The 23,657-nt window shown below is 54.0% G+C and overlaps 1 protein-coding gene across 1 annotated transcript in view; it reads left to right on the top strand.

The window, feature by feature from the left end:
- Positions 1–23,657, top strand: part of CD99L2 (CD99 molecule like 2) — a 31,676-nt gene that overhangs the window by 2,724 nt on the left and 5,295 nt on the right. Inside the window, exons 2-8 of the mRNA XM_084269070.1 lie at positions 14,068–14,133; positions 15,767–15,805; positions 17,514–17,594; positions 18,593–18,685; positions 20,641–20,703; positions 21,765–21,800; positions 21,905–22,024. Of these exons, the coding sequence (XP_084125196.1) occupies positions 14,068–14,133; positions 15,767–15,805; positions 17,514–17,594; positions 18,593–18,685; positions 20,641–20,703; positions 21,765–21,800; positions 21,905–22,024 (498 nt within the window). The remainder of the gene's footprint in view (positions 1–14,067; positions 14,134–15,766; positions 15,806–17,513; positions 17,595–18,592; positions 18,686–20,640; positions 20,704–21,764; positions 21,801–21,904; positions 22,025–23,657) is intronic.

Here is a 23,657-nt window from a genome sequence, read left to right as displayed (position 1 = left end):
CGGTCCCTGCGCTAACGTGCTGCGTGACGTTATGTTTGAGTCATCCAGGGTTATCAGCGTGTTTGTGCAAAGTGATAAGGAAAACAGTCAAACAAGGACCTTTCCACAGTTGGGCTTTTCCCCTCTCCTGTCCTTGCTCCCATGGTAAGCCAGTACAGAAATGCAGGGATGTGTTTTCTTGGAAAGAGGACCAATTCAGCATCTGAGGTCAGTGTTCTTGCAGGGAGCACGAGGTTTCCTCTAACAGGCCAGGCAGAAGGAGCACATCTGGATTTTGCACTTCACATCATGCAAGAAAAGCTTGTGGGAGAACTTCACACTAACACATGGGTGATAGGAACAACTGGGCATGTCCTCCAAAGTTGCAGTACCAGCAGTGATGGGCGACTCCGTGTTGGCGGCCCGTCTCTTAATAGAGAGCATCTCACAGATCACCTCTCCTCTCGAGTGTGACTACAATATCCCACCAGCAATTGCAATAATTACTTAAATGTGAAAGTAATATTAGACAGTATAATTAGCTATTTATAACTTTTGCACAGATGGCTGCAGTCACTGCAGGCAGCTCCTCTGCTCAGTCTCCACACAACGGTGCCCAACCGAGAGCGCAGAGAAAGCAGACAGGAGCCAGCTCTCTTCCAGATGTTTTTCCAGGTGTTCGGGCTCCACTTTACGGCGGGCAGTGGTGGATGCAGCTGGCAGAAAAGGCGGTGCTGGGGCAGCCAATGGCTCTGTGCCCATCACTCTCCAGGGTCACTCGGCGCGGTTGTGCCAGGGGAGCTGTGGGGAGGAACTGTTTGGAGCCCAGGTTTGGCACCGCTGTGGCAGCTGGAGGAGGCAGCAGCAGCGCTGTGTAAGGCGTTCACCTGCACTAAAAATCTTTGTTATAATACATTATTATGTTATTAAATTTATAATTACTAGGTATCAGCAGCGAGTCAAAGTAATGCATTTAAAGAATAATTTTTACTTTGATAGCGTCTTTAGCGCCTGTGACAAAGCAGGAGAAGCTAAATTGGTTTTCTTACAAATTATCTCTGATCTTTGAACAAATGTGCATTAATTAGATGTGCCATGCCCAGATATTTATGTACATGCTTTGGAAGTAATTAATTTCCATACTTCTGTTTGTATTTTGGAAGTTTTTCTTCAGCTAGCCTCATGATACCTATGCTTGGAAACAGACAGTTAACTCATGGGGCATTTCCCCTCTACAAAGATACAGGTTCTCTCCCTTACATCTGTTGCAACCGTTTCAGCCCTTAAAGCACATAAACCAGAAGAGTCTATTGATCTCTGGTGTTGACTGGAATAAGCTTTTAGGACTGCTGGTTTAAAACCAAATTTGTTTCTCCTTGGAAAAATATCTCCTGGAGGCTTAAGGCATTGACTTTACCATTAACTACAGGAAAAACCAGGGTTTTATTATGCAGTGCTTCTGAAGCCACTCTAATAACAAAACATATGTTAAATAAACGACATAACGCTGATGGCAAAGAGAAAACCTTTGCAGTAACTGCTTTGTAATCTGATTGATACCAGTCACAATTTGTGGGAGAACTCGAATAGGGGAAGAGGCAGAAGAGGAAGGTGGCATATCAAAACATGGAACATGAAAGGGCTTTTTTTTTTTGAAGAGGAAACTTCAAAGTTGTGGATGCTGGAGTCACTGGCTGTGATTTGGGATGCAAGCATGAGAATGCGTTTGCAGAGAAGATGACAGCCCCAATACAGGACTGTTACCTGTCGCAAGGCGAGCAGCGAGCGCTTTCTGTACGCTTCCAGGGGAGCTGCACAGGCTCAGGCTTGGCTTTCATCTTCTGAAAGCTCAGCGTACTGGTGTGATGTGGCTAAAGTTGTTATACTTACAAAACTGTCTTGTAGTCACCCCAAAATCCCTTTTCATTGCTTTCCAACCTTGCCTGGGCAGCACACAGAACTGTGGTGGTAGGAGCACTGGGGCTGCAGGCAGAAAGCTGGTGCCAAGTGCAAGCTCCTCTTCCCCCAGACACCCAACCACACAAGCAGCTTCTTCAGGGGTGAAGCAGGCCAGGTCTGCTGTAGTGATTCAGTGCTGGCACAGCATACATGTGTAGAAAAGCCAAAGAAAGGAAAATCAGATGCACTGGCAAGATTTTGGAGGTGGTGGCTCAGACAGGGAGGAGGGATGCTGCACACAGCATCGTTGTGCTGTTGGATGGCTCCACAGGCTGGCAGGGGCTGCTGCAGCGAACAAGGAAAAAGAGAATTGCTCAGCATTTTGCTTTCCCTTTGAAGTGTTCTCTGTGCCTGTTGTCCTGGGTTGGACTAGGACAGAGCTCATTTTCTTCCTTAGCAGCCAATGCTGTGCTGCATTTGGGATTTGGGGTGAGAATTGTAGTGATAACACTCCAACATTCTAATTGTTGCCAAGCAGTCAAGGGCTTTTCAGCTTCTCCTCCTGCCCTGCTAACAGGGGGATGGGACACACCCATAAAGCTGTGAGGCACACAGCCAGGACAGGTGACCCAACCTGGCCAAAGGGATATTCCATACCATGCTCAGTATAAAAGGGGCTGGTGGGGGAGGAACATATGGCTCCAGGACATGCAGTTTGGGGACAGTCCAATTTTGGGGTGGCTGTGAGCTGTACAGTTCAGTGAGAAACTGCATTGTGTCTCACCAGCCCGTATATTTCACTGTAAGTCCTGTTTTATTTCTCACTCCTTTTGCCATCCCAGTAAACTATCCTTATCCCAACCCACAAGGTTTGGCTTTCCCCCCCCACACACACTGTGGTGATGGGAATGGAGGGGGGGTGAGGGAAAGGTGATCAAGCAGCTACATGGTGCTCAGCTGCCAGCTGGGGCTGAACCACAGCACCCGTGCACAGAGAAATTTGGGCAGAAAGAACATGTTAGAGTTGGAAGCACCTTACTGTAATCTCAGCTCAGGACACCACGATGCCTGGGTGGGTGTGGAGGGGTGGCTGTGGCGTTGGGCTCCAGGAGGGCAGGAGGCAGAAGCTAAGCCAGCAGAACTTCCAGCCCAGCTGTGGGGCACAGAGGTGCTCGTGCTGCAGAAGGGACAGTAGACAGGTGATAAGGGTTTGGATAGCACACTAATATGTGACCATGAAGCATCATCTGCTGACAGATGTGTGCATCTTAGGGATGGGAGCTTAGAGATGTGTCTCTCTGTTGTCAGATCTCTGACCTGTGTGGGGTGAGAGCAAGGAGCTGGGTGGAGATGCATTCTCTAATGAATGGCCATCTCCATGCAGGTATCCCTGCCTCCCATCCTGCCCTGTGTACTTGGAATTCCTCTCAGACATCTGCATAATAATATAGTGCCAGTACCCTGGGCTGTGCTCTCCTACCATAGAGAGGTATAAACACTAAGGATTGGCAACATTTCTCCCTTACTCAGCATGTTTCCCCCACCCCCTTGGCAAGTTCTCATTTCCAAAAAACACCAGGACAGCACCCAGCTTGGAGGCCACGAGCGTTTTAAACATGTACAGAGAACCCAGTCTTTGGTCTCATGCAGAAAATAGAGTTTCTTTCAGTGAGGTTACAGTGTATGTTCGGGAAAAAAAGTAGTATATTCCTCTTTTCTCTATTCTAATGATGGTCTTAACTGAGTGAATGATTTCAGTGTGCTCACAGAGGAAATCTCAGAACCCTAACACTTGAATTAAAAATAACCATTTACAAACTGTTGGTTTTGTAAATGTTGGTGTTATTTCGTCTACAAGTAGAGTCAGAGAGAGCAAGAGACCTGCTGGTGGATTTCCCTTCAAACTCAGTGAGCCTCTGGGTGTGTGTTTAAATTATTCCATGCCCCATCAATAGCACATGGTGCTGTGGTTGTAAGGCACCTGTTCCCCTGGCCATGGGAAACAAAACCAGGTAGCTGTGCACCTTCTCCACCTAGAGAAGTGTTCCATCCCAGGACTGAAGAGCTGTCATGTCTTAGAAAGTGACACTTTAAGTTACAGTCACAAAACAATTTAACCCCCCCATGAAATTCTGTAGCAAAAACTCTCAGAATTTGCCCTGGTAAGTTGTCACTGACTTCACAGAAACACATCCATTCCTGTCCCCATCTCCCCCCCCTCCCCCCCCCCCCCACACCCCCAGAAGCATTTCAGAACTCTGCTTTTGCCTCCTGGTAACATATCTGGGAAGTGATGGGAATGTGGCTGGTGCTCACCTGCTTCCCAGGGGACTTCTCCAGACTGTGTAAGCAAGAAGCCAAACCCACCTGACTGAAAACACACTGGTGCAAAATGCTGAATGATGTGGCACAGCTTCCCCCCCACCACAGCCTGGGCTGGCAGCTTCCCTTGCCATGGGTGAGCCAAGAGGGGTGGTCCTGCAGCTGCTGGGATGGGTGGGGGCAGCCCACAGCCTGTGGTTAAAAATCACTGCCCTTCCCTGCACCACCTGCCCAGAATTACCTCCAGCAGATCTCTGCAGCTGCTTCCTCCTTGGAAGCTGCAACCCCCACCCCACCCTGTTGTCTCTCTGTGCTGGAAGCCCCTTCCCCTGGCAGGTTCCTTGGCAGCATCGCCTGGGTCTGTGATGCTCTGGGGAGCAGCAGAGCCATCTCACCCAAAGCAGGGGGAGTGAGAACACATCCAGGTGAACACTGTGTACCCCACTTCACCTGGCAGGGAGCAGGAGGGGCTGCACCCTGAGCAGCTCCCCATCCCCAGTATTCACACAGAGAGGGGCCGTGCAGCAGTTGCAGGCGCCGCAGCAGCGGCCCCGCATTGCAGGTGGCAGTGACAGGGGACAGACAAATGCCTTCAGCCAGAAGAGAGGGCTGTAACCCACCACACTCTCCCAGGGCATCGCTCCATCTGTCAGCATCGCCCAAGTCCTCATTTCCACTGCAGCTCTGTTTCAGATTTCACAGCACAGTGTGACACAGGCAGCACATCCCAAGTGATGAACCAGCGTTTTACCCTGTAATTCCCTATTTACCTACTTTTAACTACAGCATTGTCTCTTGATCTCTATCTGATGAGAGCAATCTCTTCCCATTGGGAATCAGGTGATAAGCATTTAATCTCCTGCTTCGGTTTTCTTTGGGCTCCTGCTTTGCTGCCTTTGTCATCAGCTGTTCTGCACTGGGTTATGAACAAGAGGCTTTCATGCCCCAATTTGTTGCCTGGCTGACAGACAGGTGTCTTTGGCCCCAGGCAAACCAGTGGTCATTACTTGAGAGAAACCCAGTGGCTAATGGGAACATACCTTGTAATGTTTCTGGATAGGCAGCATGCAGGGAGACATTAAAGCACCCCAGTTATCAGCCCTGCACCCACCAGAAAGAGCTTGGTGCATTTTCTGGCATTTGTTAGGGATCATAAGGTAAGCAAGCTTTGGTCAGTGTTTCCCACCCTATGCTTGGCACAGTCAGGCTGGGAAGAGGCACCAATGCTGCCCCCAGAGTGGTTTCAGCTCAGATCCTGCCTCCTGCTCCAGGCCTGCCTTCCCCTGGCACTCTGGCTCTCAGCATCACTGCACCAGGCCAGAGCCATCTGCCCTCCACCCCAGAGAAACAGAGCTGGTGTCTGCTTGGGAGCAGCATCACAGCACCCAGCATCTCCCAGGAGCCAGGTCACAACACCCCCACGTGTCCCCTCCCTTGCCTTCTTCAGCAGACCTTCACACTGCACACAACAAACCTCAGTTACAGGTGACACTGTTGGTTCTTCACTGACCTCAGAAAGCCACCTGCAGCCATTCCCAACCTGTGCAGCAGGGTCAGTGCTAATTCCCCTCCTACACTTGCAAAGCAGTTGGGGTCTAGGAATAAAAAACCGTATGCCATTGAAGGGGATCACTGAAGCACCATCCACATCCCTTTCCCCTTTGGGATAATAAATCATTCTTCCTTGAGAAGATCCAAACAAACCACAGAACAAAAAGAAGAAACAGCTCCTTTTCCCATCAGATGCACCTTCAAATTATTGAGGGTTACCTGAGGCATTTTCCCAGAGGCAGAGATTTGTTTTCCAAGCTCAGCAGCAGAACTCCAGGAGGGATGGGACAGGCTGAGCTCCCCCTGCCCTCATTAGCCCCAGCCACACTGTCCCCATACCCAGCACAGGAAGCTGAGCACCGCACCACCCCATCCTCCTCACAAGTACAGCTGAGCTCAAGCACTCCCCAAAAAGGGAGGAACCTTAAATACTTGCTCTTAAAACCTTCCAGCCTTTTGTTCCCGGTGCAATTGATCTGGGACTAATTGAAAGCAGGTTTTGGCAATGCTGCAGCAGAGACCTTTTTGACACAAACCTCAAAGAATGATTACCTTATTAAAGTTGCTTAGAAAACGTCACCTGCTCTACAAGCAGAGATGTCAGAGTGCCTTGGAAACCTTGAAAGCTTTGAGTGCTAATACTGAAGAAAACCATGGTGATTGGCATCTTGTGTTGCTGGAACAGGGCTACCTGCTTTCTGACTGAGCTGGGGTGGAAGAAGAATGGGTGAAGTGTTTGTTTCATGTGGGTTCAGAGAGAGAGTGATGCTGTGGAGCCAGAGATGGGGCAGACCCAGTCAGCTGCAGCTGGTCCGAGGCGTCTCATGGGAACCCTCAACGTGAAACCACCCCTAGCTCCAGTAGTGCTGCCCTTGGCAGGGGCTTTGCTTTTCACCCTTCATCTGTTGAGGGTTGCTGCCAGCACCTGGAGGTGTCCATCTGTCCATCCAGGGGGAAGGTCTGTGCTGGCTGGTGCTTTTGGGGAGCTTGGGGTGCATGGGCTGGTCACAGAGCTGCAGGTCTCTGGCCCAGCCTGAGGGTTTGCAGCCTCCCTGGATCAGATCCTCCCACTCAGCAGACCAGACCCTCAGTGGTCCCTACACAGAGCTTGCTGCTAGAGGGGATGTAGTTCCTGGTGCTGTACCCCCATACTCCTTGGGGTGGTCCCCAAAGAGTGAGGACACTGAAGGACACACAAGGGCCCTTTGCTGTGCGCTGAGCACTGTGGCTTTGGCCAGCACCCTGCTGGCCTGTGGGGACAGGACAGTCTCTGGCACTGGGGCTCCTCCATGGCCTCGCTGCTCCTACACCGACTGGCAGTGGTGACACAATGTGACACGTGTCATGGGCCCCTCACCCCCCAGCCTTGCCTTGCGCACGTCCCTGGGCTGGGCACTCCCCCAGACAGATGTTGTGTGGCTGCCCACGGGTGCTCGCTGCGTCACCCTGGGATTAGGCTGTCTCTAGCAGAGCTGTGTTGTTCCTGGGGCCAGCTGGCACTTGCAGCCCCCTCCAGCTCACAGCGTTAATGCTGTGGCGTTCTGACTCTGCCAGAGCAGTCCAGTGCACCAAGATGCTTTGTTTCCCTCCGACAGCAAATGTGCTCCTTCGCGTCTCGGTCCCCAGGTGTGTGCAGGAAGATGCTTGTGCCACGCTCCTGCAGTCTCCAAGCTGGCAGCCCCACGCTGCTTTGAGATGCAAAACCAAGGCACAGCACTAAGAAGCTTTCTCACCTGATGTGTGGTATAAAAGGTGGCCTTACGGTAATCATCACTGGTTTGAGGTGGTGAGTCTGAGAGTAGGTGAAAGAGGCACATTGAGAGGAAGGAGAAACCTGGGATGAGGGCATAGCATCACGAAGCACCTCTGGTTTGGGGTGCTTTCTGTGCCTTTGGGAGCCAGCTGGGTGGTGGGGGGAGCTGCCATTCCTGCAAGAAGGACAGTGCTTGGGGAAGAGCAGCAGCATGGCAAAGCTCATCCTCCCACAGACGGGTCTGGAGCTGCCAGAGTTCAGGAGGAAGAGGACAGTGCCTGTCCTTGGCCTCAGCTTTTGAGGTTTCCGGTGAGCCCTTTGCCAGATGTGACTTTTGGGAAAGAGAAGACAGGGATGCTCTTCCCTCTGGGTTTTTAAACTTTGCTGTGGAGGAGTGAGAAGGGCTGCACGAGATGGCAGCAGATGAGAAACTCCTCCCTGGTGTGGCTTTTGTGCTGGCAGCTCCTGGCGCAGCTGTGGTGGCAGAGGCCGGGCCGCCGGCTGCTCCCTGAGCTGTGAGGCACTGCGGGGTGCGCAGGTCAGCACCGCTTCCTCAGGCGCTTTGGGAGTAGCCTGGGGGTCTGTCCTTCCACCTGCGGCAGGAGAAGGTGTGCTCTGACTTCCATGCAGCCCCTGGCATGGATGGGCACTGCTGTCCCTTGAACATTCTGGCCCCAGCAAGGGCTCGCCCTCTCCCGCTCTCCGGGACAGCGGCCTTCCTAGCCCCGCGTCGTGGTGCTGACGCTGCCTGCTGACGAGCCTGGAGCCCACCAGATGCAGGGCTGGTTTCGCTGGTTGCATTTCCCTCCCCACCTCCAAACCTCTCGCTGGGTGCCAAGCACAGCGGGTGCTGCCGCCAAATCATTTCACTTACTGTGTGTAAGCCCTGAAGTGGCATCGCCACGGGCACCTGCTGCTCGTCCGGCTGCTCCAGCACACAGAGACACGGAGTCTTCCCATGGCTGGCACACCCGCAGCAGGTGCGCTGCGCCGCGCCGGGGCCGCGCTGCCTGGCCTGCCCCATCCAGCACGTGCTGCACGGCACAGCACAGCCCACCACGTCGCTCGGGCAGCAGGACCAGGGCTGCTGGGGACCAGATGTTCCCAGCAGGGACGCGGTGGTGCAGGTGGAGCAGAGGGCAGTGGGGATGATGGAGCCTGTGCAGGTCACGGCGGCAGCGCGGTGACTTCAGCCTCGGCTTTTAGGCGTTTCTGTTAATAGGTTTCAAACGTAACCGCCATTAGTCCCTCCACAAAGAGAAAGTCTTCATTATGCAAATTCTTATCTTAAAGCTTTATTCATGTGCTTCCTGGCAGGCTTTCCTTTAATCTCAAGAGCAAGATTGCTTGGAATTACCATATACCCTTGTTAATTGCATAAAAAAAAAATATTCAGCAGAGGTTGTTTTTGCCATAATCAAGAGCGATTTTGATTAGTACTTCTGGAAATCAGAATGTTTCGCTGGGAATGGAGAATGAGGACAGCAGCATTGCCACGTCCCCCACAAAGATCAGGGGCCATCCCAGCCGGGGGACTGTGTCCCACCGCTCTTGCTTGGCCATGCCCTGGACTGGGGCAGTGTACCCCCAGCATCAGCCCATGGTCCCGCTGCTGTGGTGGGTGCAGGGGAGTGAGTTTCTGCCCTGTGTTGCTCCTGGCAGAGCCCTGCTCCTCCTCACTCCATTGGGGTGCTGGCAGGGATGCTGTGGGGTGGCCTGTCTGTCTGCCCTGGCAGCGGCCAAGAGGCTGGGAAAGTTGGGTCTGCTTGTCACACAGAGATAACTTCAGGAGGAGGTCTCTGCTCAGGAGACAGCCCAGGCATGTCTCCAGGGAGAAGCCCAGCTGCTGCGGGGCTGTCCTTACCCATCTGTCTCACCAGTGCTGCTCCCAGACACCGTCCACAGCACCCCAGCTCCGAGGAGCTCTGCTCTCCCTGCGCGCATGGGCCGGTGCTTTGGGCTTAGCAGTCAGCAAGAACTCAAGGTTTGCAGCAGCTTGGTGCTTGCGAGTAAATTTGCCAAGTGTTTGGCAAGCAGCTGGGGCTGGTGCCCAGGCAGTGGTAGGGGAGAGCATCAGCGAGTCTGAAGCTCTGCTGCATGCTGACCAGGACCAGCAGTGGAGTGCCATTGCCTGCTCTCAGGAGAGGTCCCCAGGGACTCCCCTGCTGCTGCTGAGCAGGCCTGCGTCTGCAGAGGAGCAGCCATTTGCTGCCCACAGACCTTTGGGGCTGCACCTTTGCCAAGACCCCAGGGAATGCCACTGCAAGGATGCCATCCAGCACCACTTCGACACATCCCTGCACACCTCCCCCCCCCCTTATCCCCAGCGCCCTGGCCAGAGGTGCCAGTGCAGCCATGGGTGCCCTGCGGTGGAACTCCCTCTGTGTGCCAACACCATGATGCAGACAGAGCCAAAAAGAGGAGGTTGGTCACTGGGGAGCCCCTGGTGCTTTTGGGTACCTCAGCACGCGCTTTCCTCCCGCTCTCCCACGCGCTGCCCACCGCGTCGCTCCTAAGGTAGAGGCACAGAAGTCAGGCAGTTTGAATTACTTTCCGCTGCCCTTGTACCTGCTTTGCATTCTCCCGTAATCTCCCGGGCTGTCAATCTGGTGCCGTTGTGGGCTCTCAATTCCCAGGGAAGCTAAACACATATATATTGCACAAAGAGCTCCGTGGGCTGGCGCTAAAAATGGAATACACCTCGCTCCGAGCGCTGCAGCCGGCCCAGCAACGTACGGGGTGTGAATTACGATACTGTAATTCAAGCTTTGTCAAACAGTGGGGCTTAATTAGAATATATATATAATTGTAAAAACTAAAAAGCTGACGAGTACAATTGTGCGTTTGAGCTGCCTGCTACAGAAAATAATGAGGAGAGAATACATTAAGGCATAAAACCCTTCTACCTTCAAAGAGCAGCTCACTCTGATTAAAAATACCCCCGGCAATGCGAGGGGACGTGGCAAGAGGCACAGGAGCCTGCGGCAGCGGCTTGGCCATAACTCTCACCTCTGCTTTACAGGCTCCACACGCCACAGCTGCAGCCTCGGGGTCCCCCCACCTCTCCTCTCTGGCACTGGGGGATTCACATTAGGTACCACAAGATGTCCCAGCTTCTTTTCTTTTGATTGTCATATTAAAGAAAAACATGGAAAACACGTCTCGTTTGCCCACTTCTGCCCCCACCACAGACCAGCAGCCCTGCTGCCATCATCCTCGCTGCCATCAGCCCCACTGCCATCAGCCCCGCTGCCATCAGCCCTGCTGCCACCATCCCCACTGCCATCAGCCCCACTGCCATCAGCCCCGCTGCCATCAGCCCTGCTGCCACCATCCCCACTGCCATCAGCCCTGCTGCCATCAGCCCCGCTGCCATCATCCCCGCTGCCATCATCCCCACTGCCATCAGCCCCGCTGCCATCAGCACCGCTGCCATCATCCCCACTGCCATCAGCCCTGCTGCCATCAGCCCCGCTGTCATCAGCCCTGCAAAGGTCTTGTGCTGCTCCCAGAGCATCCAGCGGAGGGGGATTTTGCATGCCAGTGGTTTTATAGTCCCAGACCAGGGTATGGGCAGCGTGGCAACATTCTGTGGGGAGGTGAAATGTCAGGCTGTGCATGGGGGGGTATTGCAAACCCTGCTGCAACTCCGCAGCAGGCTGCTTGTGGGCTCCAGTGCGTAGGAATGTGCTCCAGCTTCTCCCAGAGGGTGTAAACCCTTAATATAAAGATGCCCTGTGCTGTGCATGGGTTCCCATTGGAGGATGGGCTTTGGGAGCCCAGGAGATCCACTCCTCTGGTGATCGTGCAGTGGGACCGGGGCCCTGGGAGTAAAGGGATTTGTATGAGACAGCACAGGGAGCAGCAGCCCAAAAAACTGTGTTGGCAAGGTAAACGTGCATGCTGAGTGCTCAATGGGTTTTAATGCCTGGTTATGAAATGCTGTGTTTCTTACCACCTGATAACTGGCTAAAAAAATAAAGAGTAGAGTGCTCAGCTCTTACCTGTTGAAGGGAGCAGGCAAGTTTGCATACCTTTGATGGCAGTGTGCCGTTATTGATCCGTAAAAGGTATGATATGTCTCTGTAACACACTGCATGAAATAAAAGGGTTGTTTGCTGCAATTACTTGGCAATCCATTATTAATCCTTGCCACCACCCAGGGGATCCCTGGGTTTTAACTGCCCTGGAAAGGATCTGTTTGCTATAGCCAGAGGTGGGAAAGCCCTGGCAAGGGGCTTAGCCAGGCATTGCAGCTCGTGGGAAGCCCGTATGGCACAGCTCAGTGTGTTGATGCTAAGGGGAGCCATTACCAAACCCAGGGAAGTGTGAGTACTGATCAGCTGATGGGTCTGCTGAGCCACCCCCCCAAAGCTGGGGGATGTCTCTGTGCAACCCCACAACCCCCACAGCCCTTCACCTGAGCTGCACACACCCTAGGGCCACCTGCTCCCCCTCACCTTGTATTGTATCTCATGCGTCGAGGATGAAGTGTGGGGAGCGTGACTGCGGGCACAGCTTGGCACGCAGCAAGTCAGCGCCCTGGAGTTACTGAATCACTGAGAGCAGGGGAGCAGAGGGGGACAAGGGGCAGCTCAGGGCACGCCAACGCGAGACTTGGTGCTGGCCCTGTGTCCCTCCTGCCAGCTCGCCCTGCCCGCGGTGGAGCCGGGGGACCTCAGTGAAATGCAATGACAGTGTGTTTCCCCAGTCGGGTTTGTAGCGCTTCCCATCCCACTGGAGCCACGGCCTGGCTTTCCCTTCCACCTCTTTTTAACATGGCTTAAAATAGAAAGACAAGGATGACAGAGTGCTGCGGGTTCCTGAAGAGCCCAGCAAAGGCTGGGGAAAAAGCTGTGCTGGGAATTGCCAGAGTAGCAAGTTCAGGACAGTTGGCCACCACAGTAATGAGCTTGTGAGGTCTCAGAAGGGATGTGCTGGTGGCTCAGCAGCACTCCATGCAAGTACCAGAGCTGGGTAGGTGTGTTTGCAGTGCTGTGAAGGGTCTTCATGTTCCTTCCTTCACTCCTTTGCACCGACAGACTTCTTGACAACCCTGTGTCTTTGGGCTGTTGGAGCGGGAGAGCATTACCTGCTTTGAGTGCCACCAGCAATAAGGCAAATATTTTGGCAAGAGGGGGGAATGCAGGGAGGCTGGGGGTGCCAAGCACAGCCCTGACACGCTGGGCAAGGGGCTCATCCGCACGCTGCGCTCCACAGATTTCACACAGTGCCACCCAGGCTCCACGTGCACCAAGGCAGCGCCCGCTGCCAGCCGCTCCTCGGGCTCACCCGGGAAGTGTCAGCATCATTCATCCGAGTAGGGACCTGGCCGTGGGCTGGGCTGGCTGCTACTTACACACACCACAGTGGCAGCACAACACTGAGCGCTTTGCCAGAGGAGAGGAGCCCGTAGCAACTTTCCAGTCACAGACCCCACGTTTAAGCCACCCTGGGGGTTGCTGAGCGTACATTCACGTAGGCGGTGAATGAAACGAGACGCGATGTATGAGTAGGTACCGCCGGCGCTGGAGGTGCTGCAGTGCCTGTGGTCACTCTCCAGAGAAGTTTCTCACCAAAATGCTGATACCTGCTCTCTGACAGACCGGTGCCTTCCCATCATTATTGTCCTTGTCAGTAAAGCTTTAAATTTATTCATGAAGCACGCTGGAGCTCAGGTGGCAATAGCTAAATCCATTTAGCAGTAGGAATAAGAGGAAAGCCATTTTAATGTTCTCTTGCAGTGCTGCAGTACTTAGCAAACCCAAAGGATATTAATTACTCAGCATGCTCCGAGATGTAAAAGCATGAATTTATCAAGACAAATACGTTCAGAACTAGGGTAAGTCAACAGTAATTAACGCGATGCAAAAAAAAGGCCGAGGGAGGAAGGATTAGCCAGCCCTACTGCAGGAGAACACCAACTAGCACCGAGTTGTCCCTGGGATCTCTCTCACAGGGCGACTGGAGTTGTGGTGAGGCATCTCTAACCAAAAAATAATCCTCCTGTGCCTGTCAGGTGTATCCCTGGAGTGGGGGTTGGGTCCTGGATGGCATTACCTGTGCTCTCTTGAAATGCTGAGCTGTGCTTGGCAGGCAGCAGCAGCGTTCTCACACGACGCCTTTGATGTCAGGAGGCACTCTGAAGAAGAGGAGCGTGGGGCTCTTCTTTGCTTGTATTTCACCAGATCTGTCTGTGCCGTCCCAGCGTCCACGCAGTGCTTAGCGAGCGTACAGCGGCGAGCGCAGGCAGGGAGGAGTGGCAGCTCCAGAGATGAATTGGTGGGCTCTCCTTGACAAATTTAAGCGTAGCATGTGTTTTTATACCGCATCCATTAGGGCAGGCAAATGGAAAACCCAGAGATGACTGCTCTGCAATTTACCAGTCACAGCATTCGGAGAAGGCTGATGTCTTCCCCATCACCGGTGGCGGGTCAGGTTCAGAATAAAGCAGAAAGCCCTCTAAAAACTGAAGCAATTGGAGTGAATGAGCCTCGCCGCGCTGTGTTTAAAGGTGCTTTACCTTGTGCCAAGCCAGTACTGTGCTCATTCCTTGTCTCCAGGTCACGGGGACGACTTAGATGACTTCAGCCTAGAAGATGCCCTGTTTGACCCCACCACCAAGCGACGTAAGTCACCTTTATTTGTTCTGATAAACACATGGATGTTAATGGATGCAGCCTGTTCTTTGGGATTGGATGCCAGTGGGAGGGTGGTGAAGGACAGGGGCTACCTCACCGTATGCCTGGGGAGACACAGCGTCCGGGCTTGCCAAATGGTGGGACTGGGGACAGTCCTGGAGAAGCTGGTTGCTCACCTTGTGCCTCAGAGGCACACGACACTGAACACGTCTTTTGGGTTCCCTTGCATAAGTTAGTAGCACCTGCTGTCAAGGACCGGGTCCTTCCCTGGTCCTGCTGCAGCATGGCCCCTGGAGAGAGCAAACACCACATTGGGTTGTGGCTTTGCTTCACCTTATTTCAAGTGCAACCCATTAGTTACAGGAAACCTGTATCTGAAGGGGGGGCCCTTGCCACTGGTATTTAATATTTGGCTTTGAAATAAATAGTTTTTGTGTAAGTTTATGTAAGTATTGCTAAGGGAAATGGGGTGACCATCCCCAAAGCCAACGCCCAGCTGGACAATAGTGGGGAGCACCCTGCAAGCAATGCTGGCACCTGTGAGCACACAAGATACACCGATGAATATTTAAATGAAAACTATCACAGGGTTTGAAACCTCTTATTTTAACAGCACACAGATACCCACACTGGCTTACATGTGGAATAAAGAGATGCTCCATACCTTCCTCTGATGGCTTGCCTGGTGCAGCAGGAGGGAGTGGGATGGTCCATGGGGCTTGGTCCCAGGTCTGAGGGACCCCATCTAGGTTTTTGTAAGCCTTTTAATACAGGATGTGGGGAGACCTGTGCTGTTTCCCACTTTGCACAGAGGGAAACAGCATTTCCCTGGGCTGGCACGTGGGGAAGAGGCAGCGCTGTCCCTGTGTCCTCCCCACCTGCATCCCGCTCTGGTCTTCATCACATCAGCCCCAGGAAAAAAGAGCAGAGTCAGGTCACATCAAACAGCACTGACACACTGGAAATGAAGCTCTGCAGAAGTGCTTTGGTATTCAGAGGCGCAAATGGAAATTAATGGGAATAGAGCAGCCGCAACTCTTCCTCATCATTTATTCATATGCTTGGTAATGCTGGCCACTATTAATAGATAGTGGTTACAGCGGGGGAAAAGAAATAAATAATCAGCCCCCCGAAGGCTGACTGGCGCTTGTTTTCAGCCAGGGGAGCTGGGGTCTGAGTGTTGGGGTGTCCCGCAGCCTCTCTGGCTGGCAGGGGAGCTCCTGCCCATAAACGGTTCTGGAATTGACCTGCCAGTGGCTAAATCGGCAGGGCAGGGGACTGCGGGATGCTGCAGCTCACTCTTGTGCTGCAGAGTCCCCAGGACTCTGAATTCGGAGTGGTGTGTTGCAGCTCAGTGCCAGGTGCTAGGTGGGACGCTGGCCTGCCCTGGGGGCAGCGCTTTTGGGCTGCAGCCCCTCGCCCTGGCGCACAGGCTGTCCTGCTCCGGGAGCCCACACACCCTGTCCGTCTGTGCCAGGGTTTCAAGCTGCCCCCTGACAGACGCAGACTGTCCGTGGTCAGCTGGAAAGCTCCTGGTGACATCTTTGTTCCCAAACCAGAGGTGACACGTTTTCGGCGATGCCCATGTCTAACATTTTCCTCCCTGTCTGCTTTGTAACAGCCACTCCCAAGGGACCCAGAAAGCCAGCTGCTGGGACAGGTGAGATCTTCTTGTGTGCATAACCCTTGAGCAGAGCACTGGATTTGCTTCCCATGGGGGTTTAAACCATGCAAACCCCCTGCAGCTGCATGTGCATGGCTGGGTGCTGCTGCCGTAGCAGAGACTTCAGGACACCTTCTCTTGCCCAGAGAAAGCCTGTGCTGGCACACACATGTGCTCTGCTCCCGTATGGCCGAAGCCAACGCGGTGTCGATATTTCTGTCCACGCTGCAGGCAGGCAGCCGTGGAGCGTTTACAGCCAAGGCTGAATTTCGCACACTTTGCAGTATCCTAATGGAAAAGACACAAATCACCACTCAGCCACACAAGGGCTTTTGTTTCTAGCTGCATGGCTTTGCTTCAAGGTATCCCCAGCCTCCACGGGAAGGCCCCAGCCTGGTTACATTTCCCCATCCAGGGAGATGTGTCTCTGCCCATTTGTCCCCGTTGGATGTCCTGGCTGGCCGGCATCTGCCCTGGTTGAGGAAGCTCCCTTAAATTCACCCGAGTTTCATTGGCAGCAGCTCGTCTGGCTCAGTTCTGGCAAAACACCTACTTAAATATAGCGCAGTCACAAGAGCTGAGGTTGCTCAACCCCACCAGCCTGAAATAAACCGCAGTGGGGGAGCGCTCGGAAGGGAGCTCGCTCGCCCCTGCATGAGGGTCTTGGCACAAGTTAGAGCAGATCTGTCTGTCTGGCTCCTCGGTGGCCGTGGTCTTTGCGAGGGACGAGAAAAGCCAGGTGCCAGAAGCATGCGCAGGGCTCCGTTGTTTGGCTCACAGCCCAAATGAGACACTGTTTGGTCCAATAAACTCTCCCCGGGAAATGGATGCATGCAGAGGCCAAAGCTTCATCTCAGGGAGTTTCATCTTCCCTGGGGAGTCTTTGTGGGATAAACGATGGCACCAAGGGGCTCCCATGGTGGGTTCCTGCGCCCTGGTCCCATCTCCTGTGCTTGCTCCACTCAGCTCGGGGTCACTCATGGGTGGCCATGAAGGTGGCAGAGCAGGACCCACCCACTGGCTCCATCCCCACAGCACCTTCTTATCTGCAGGCTCTGCTTTCTGGGAGGTGCTGCAGGAGACCAGCAGGTTCCCCCCAGCAAAACACCTTATTTTGGGGCTGTCATGTTGTAGGTAGGTAGCAGCCACAGCTTGTACAGGGAGAATTAAACAATGGCTGGATCTGAAGGCTCTGCAGGATGGTTGCTGTTGAGCAGGAAAGCAGCTGGATGCCCTTTTCAGCTCCACACTGACATGGGTGCTGGTGGCCTCTGGCAATAGCGCAGTACCGCTTGCACAGCACCCACAGAGCTGCTGCATGGGGGGTGCGTGCCAAAAGCCTTGCACCATCCCCAGAGATGATGAGGGCTGCAATTTGGCTGGCTGCTCTGACACCACTTGGCTGACTACCACCAAACCAACCACACCAACTTTGCATCCTTCCCCAGGCCAGGGAAGCTGGGTACTGTGGAGCTCCCCCACGCCCCAGGGACGGTGCACATGTGCTCGCCTTTGGGGTCCAGGTGGGAAAAAACACTCACCTAGGTAGCCAGGGGGGCTGAGATTGGGCATTGATTTGTGAGCTCCAAAGAGCCCCAGTGCAGCCCCAGTGTCCCTGTGGGAGGGAGCTCCCCTCCAAGCACTCATCCAAATACACCTTTGAGAGAGCAATGTCATTTAAACTGGCTTCTTCCCCTCCCTTCAGACAACAACTTTTGGGATGTCATCCGCACCACCACGACCAAGCGTCCAAAAACCACGAGAGCCCCTCCCAAGCCAGACCAAGGTGAGAACAAACTTCCCAGCACACGTGGCTTTGCTGTGGCTCTGCTGCTGGTGCGGGCAGAGGCTTTGGGCCCCTTGCCCTAGGATTTCCAGCCTCTACTTTGTCTGTTCACATGAGAAACCTATGAAAAAAAATAAACCACCGATGGGACAGGGTATCCCAGCATTAACCCTGCACTACCCCAGGGGTCTTGGCAGCTCCTGGACCCTTTTGCCTTCCTCTGCCTGTTTCAAGGCTGTGGGCTTGCTGTCGTCCCTGACACAGCATGGGTGGCCCAGCACCACACAGCTGCTCTGTACCCCACAGGCTCAGTGGCACAGACTGGCTTGTCCTGCCCGCCGAGCGCTCTGCTGCCTGTTCGGACAGAATTCTGGCAAGAGCCACTCCCAGGGTTAAAAACATAACCAGTTTTGGATCAGAATAAAGGAAGGTGTGAGCTGGCGGAGGGGCTGAGGAGCTCCAGCTGGCTCCATGCCGCAGTTTTAGCTACTGTTCATCACAAGCAATAGCTGCTGTGAGAGCCGGGATGCTCCAGCTACCAGCTGGGCTCTTCATGGAGGAAAACAACACGGAGCAAGCAAGTCACGGGCTGCCCGAGCCAGAACCCTGGCACGGCACAGTCAGGTCCTCCCTCTCCCAGGCATCTCCCCTGGCACTGATGCTGCCTGTGCCCTTGGGAGCACCTCTTTGGCTCTGACCTTTGCTGTCTGGCCTTGTTTATCCAGTTGCCTGGCACTCGAGCCACGGCGTGAGACCCTTTCTGCAGGAAGAAGGTGAGGTTTCTCAGCACGGAGGCGTGGGGGCACAGGATGGGATGGGTTTGGAAGATCTGCCACAATGCTGCATAGCAAAAGCAAAGATGTTCATTTCAGGGCTTCACCTCCTTCACCAATGTTTCCCACAGCGAAGCTGAGCATTTGTTTGATTAATTCATTAATTACAGAGTTCCCTGGCCTGTGGCCAGCACCACTAACTACCATGTTGGGTTTTTTTTTTAGCAAAGGATCCTATGGATTTGGACTTGGCTGATGCCCTTGATGATAAGAACGACAGGAAAGATGATAGGAGGCCAGACGTGAGGCCAGGTGAAGGTACATTGACTTCCCTTCTCCATCCTACTCACTTGCCACTGTCCCCTGCAGGTACAGGGATCATCCCTGCAAAGCAGCTGGGTCAGGACAAACAGAGGTGCTGCTCATCCAAGGCTGCTGCCTGCAGCCAGCACCCCGCTGCTCCCACCCTGCCCACAGGCAGCACGGCCTCTTCTCCAGGGCCATGGGGAGCCCAGCCTCGGCGGTCCTTGGCAGAGGGGGCTCTGCCTAACGACCTGTTGCCTGTCTGCAGGTCTCTTTCCCAGGGTCTCTTCTGGCCCATTAAATTGCGGCGACCGTCTTAAGTTCCCCCTCGTCCCCGTACCTGACAGCTGTTTAACCGAGGGCATGTGCTGCTGGGGCTCACAGTCGTTGCCAGGACATAAATCTGGAGCAGGCTTAAGTCCTGGCATAACATACGCTATGGGCTGGGCCATTTTTTTTCCATCTCTAAAATACTCCAGTGAATGAATCATTTGTCTACGAGGATTGTTCCCTGGAGCACTTGAGCTAGAAAACAGACTTTGCACGGCTAGTTTATTGATGTCAGGATGGCCGTATACCATGCTCACACGTGTAATTAATAGTCAGATATTTTATTAGATTGCATTAACTAGGTGACTTGTCTGCACTTTGATATTCTGGGCTTGTTGAGGTTTCAGACTCCTGCGGGAAAGGTTGAGGTGCTGAACCACTGGAACGTGGCACTGGTCACAAACCAGCACGCACATTCCCCCGGCATCGCCGCACCCTGGGCTGCCTAGGAGCTCTCTGGGTTCTGGCACAAGCAGGTTTTTCTTTTGACACTCATTTCTAAGCCCATAAATCTTCCCCCCCGCCCCCATGGTAAGCTGGTGAATAAGGCAGTCTCTTTCAGGCTGTAAGGCCAAGGTAACCCTTCCCAAGGCACAGCATCAGAGGAGCATTTTGATGGCACATCGTTGGGTCTCTTCTCCCATCACATGCCTTGCGGCGCCCCGAGGCTCCCGCTGGGAGCAAAGCCAAGGGTTCAACATCTCCGCTCATTTGGCTGCCAGGTCCCAGACCACATTTCTCTCTGCCTACCCTACACAAATTAAACATCCCCACTACAACCGTGTCCGAGAGAACAGGCAGGGTGAGGGCACACCGGTCCCTGGCAACACAGCCACCGCTTGCAAACAACTTCTTCCTCCATCCTCGCTGCCAGCTGGGGCCAAGCAGCCAAAACATTTCACAAACTCATAAATACATCACTCATTTCAGTTAAAGAACCCAAACAGTAGTACATAACCTTTGATTCGGGAGCATTTCTTTCAAGCTGGACTTAAAAGTCAATTATTACCGCTTTTATGAGCTTAAAATCATTTGGGGTTGAACATTTTGTTAACATCTGGTAATAGTGAGAGAAGCAGAAATGCTTATTGACTGGTCCCTGTTCTTGCCAGGGATGGAGTAGCTGGCTGACTGGGAGCTGCTGGTTGGAATGGGTGTGCAGAGTGCTGCTCCGGGCCCTGCGGCACAGGAAGCCCCACGTGGCTCTTCAAAACAACTAGTTTTGGAGAAAATACTCCAGTGTCTAGAGCAGCCGCTGTCTGCCTGGCAGAGAAACATCCCCGGGGGTGTTGCAGGAGGCCAGTCCCATCCTGAGTGCATGGTGCTCTCAGATGACCCCTGCCCAGAAGCCCCATTTCTGAAGGCACTCGGTTTTGGGGGTCTCTCTCATCCCCAGCAAGCCAGGCACTGATTTCACATCCCAGTACGGTGCATTCGCCCTGTCAGACAGGTGGCTCCGGTGTGGTGCTGAGTGAATTCGCCTTTGTGTAGGTGGAGAGGGGTGAGCTCCTCCACTGCCACGGAGCACACATGGAGCCCATGGCTGGTACCTCCCGGGGCAGGGGGTTGGGGGGGGGGGGGTGTGTGTGTCGCATCTCCCCTTGGGCACCCACCACCGTTTGTTCCTGTTCTTGTTAAAGCGTTTTCAGACGATGACCTGGCCGGTGTTGTGGACGGCGGCTACAGCCCGGACAAGAAGAAAGGTGAGCGATGAGCTGCCTACAGTCGGTTGCTTTAGCAGTGGCAGCTCAGGCGATGACCCCCGTGTCGGCCACACTCATCGAAGCCGCCTCGCACAGGGCGGTGCTCACAGGGAAGGGGTCTCAGCCACAGGGCCAGGGAACACATGGGCTTTGTGGTCACACCTCGTGCCAGTGGTCAGAGACACTTAGCTTGGACCCCACAGAAGCTCCGCAGCTCCAGGAGCCGCCGAACAGACAGGACCCATGTGTCCTGCCCCACCTCACAGGCAGATGCCCGCAGCTGTGCCATGAGAAGGCACAAACCTTCCACCCAACGACCACCAACAGCCGAAACAAGGGGGAAAATCAGCCACAGTCAGATATGCCTACATGTCTGCAAGGATCTACAGCTTTAAATGTTAAAAGCAGTCGAGTAAAGAGATGAACACCACCAGCCAAATCAACACTGAACGAATCCCTGTGTCAAGGACAAGCTGCATCGGAGGCATTAATGCAATCCTGACCTGCTTCCATAAATTCAGGATGTAAGCAGCTCGATTAGGACTGCAGCTTCCAGAAGGAGCAGCTTCTCAACCCAGTTTCTCCAGGGACAGCGAAGTTAAAATAAACCTCAGGCCAAGGGAAGATCCCCTGACGTTCCAGAGCACAGCCAGTCACCTCCCTGTGACGGCACAAGGCTGCTGTATAACTATCTGACAGCCTTTCACGTGCTCTCTCTTTACACAGACAGCCATGCAGAGTGGAGGTGAGGTTGGCCACAGGCAGAGGTGCCCCCATAGAGGCTCCTCCCCAAAGCTGCCCCAAGCACACAGCAGTGGGAGAGAGCAGCAGCTTTAGACCCCTCTGAGAGGAGACAAGCCGCCCTGGGCAGGCAGGCAGAGACATGGGGCAGAGGAGACACTATGCCCCACAGCACTATACCCTTGCCCCCAGCCCAGGGGCACCCCTGGGGCTGCACTGCTGCCCCTTCCCTGCATGCCCGCTCCCCCCAGGGCTGCCCAGCCCAGCAGCAGGGGAACAGGGGGGCACAGGGCTGCTGACAGGCTCATTATCTCTTGCAGGTGCCGGGGGCAACACTGACAACAACTACAGTGGAGGTAGGTACTGCCGGTGCTGGGGGGCTGGCAGGGGCTGGGGGGTGGGACGGGTGGCGCGCATACCCCCCCCCTGCAGAGCACCCCACTCTCTCTGCACCCCACAGGCGGAGTGGCAGAGACAGGGACGATCGCCGGCATCGCCAGTGCCCTGGCCATGGCGCTCATCGGGGCTGTCTCCAGCTACATCTCCTACCAGCAGAAGAAATTCTGCTTCAGCATCCAGCGTAAGTGTCCCCCTGAGCACCTCAGGGGTACAGAGTGACCCCCACCTATTTGTCCCCTGAGTCCCACTGCCAGCAAAGCCAAACCCAGCCAGGGGCTACTGACCCCCCCCCCCCACCTCATTGAACGACCAGGAACCTGCCAGTAATGACCCCAGAACCCACTGCCACCCCACAGCCCTTCCCACACACCCACAGGAGGCCACAGCCAAAGACCAAACCAGCAACACCAAGCAGGGTACATACAGAAAGGAACCCCACCCACCCCCACACAAACAGACCCCAAACCCCCCAAGATCTCAGCCAGAGGTAGAAACTCACCAGGCAGTAGAGAAGGAAGTTCAGCAAGCTCCTGCAACTAGGGCAGCTGTAGTTGGGGTGGTACAGCCTAGTATAGTATGTCATGGCCCAGCCCACCTCAACTCAATTCAACCCAGCCCAGCCCAGCCCACCCTGCTGCAGGTGTGCAGCAATCACTGCAATTAGTGCAAAATAAGCAACAACATCTCCTATTCCCAGAAAGCTCCTTTTGCACAAGCTGCCCCATGAAACATCTGGGTGTCCTGTCATCTTCCCCCCTACAGCTCTGGCCTGGCCATGGTGGGGGGTTCTTGCAGCCTGGTGTGTATGGGGGGGGTTGCAAACAGCTGGGAAAAAAGCTCTTTTTAAATGAATCAAGTGAAAGCTGCCAGTCTCCTTTGCTCTGGGGGAAGGGTGTCTGGGGTTGGAAATTTCTGCTGGAATTGTACTATTTTCCTGGTTGTGTCTGAAACAAACAGGAGCATTTTGGTAAATTAGATCAGCAGGAAAAGTCAAATGAATGTGATGGAATGAAACACCCTTGTATATTCCCCCCACTTAAATGATATTTTGGCAAGAATAAATAATTAAAAAAAAAAAGAGTAAAGGCTTTGATGAGGGGGAAGCTGAGAGACACAAAGCCCCAGAAAGGCGGCAGGAAATTAAAGTTAATTATAAAGGAGGATTAATTTAAGCCATCAGACATGGCATGCTGGGCTAATGTCAGGCCTTAGATGCATTGCAATGCATGACAGAAATCTAAGAGCCGTCAGCCACTGCAAAAGTGGCTTTTTATTGAAAAACATAAATTGCGTTTGGTGTTATCCCAGCAAAACACATGTCTTGGGGGAGGCGGCGGTGTGTCATGACCACTCGCTTGGAGGCTCCTCACGGAGGAACGGGCTCGCCTTGTTCCCTTGCCCCGCCGTCCTTCCGCGGTGCCGAGGCTGCAGCTCCTTGGGTTTTGAGCCTCTTCTGCTGAGTGTTTGCTGATGCCTCTAGCGCTGCCCAATAACCTTTATCCCGCTTTCTTCTCTTACACCTCGTTTCCCTCTTGCTGGGCTAGTGCTCAGCCCCCATCCCTCGGCCCTGGGCTCACTGTGCCAGGGCAGGCCAGAGCCATCTGCGCTCAGGCAGCTCCTCTCCTGCCTCCACACCGTGGCCGGACGCAGGCCCTGGCAGCTGTGCCACACAGGGTTTTACAGGCTTGTTTTAGCCAGTGACAGAACCTTTTCTTCTCTCCTGCACCTTGGAGGCTGTGGCTGCCCGCTGAGGGCTCCCATCATGCTGCTTAGCCTTGGCCCAGTGCCGCTCCCAGCCCTTCCCCTCGAGGTAT

The sequence above is a fragment of the Gallinula chloropus genome (assembly GCF_964237585.1).
Source record: "Gallinula chloropus genome assembly, chromosome: 11".
Taxonomy (NCBI): Eukaryota; Metazoa; Chordata; class Aves; order Gruiformes; family Rallidae; genus Gallinula; species Gallinula chloropus.
The sequence above is the reverse complement of the archived record's forward strand: the minus strand, read 5'-3'. Positions and strand labels throughout refer to the sequence as shown.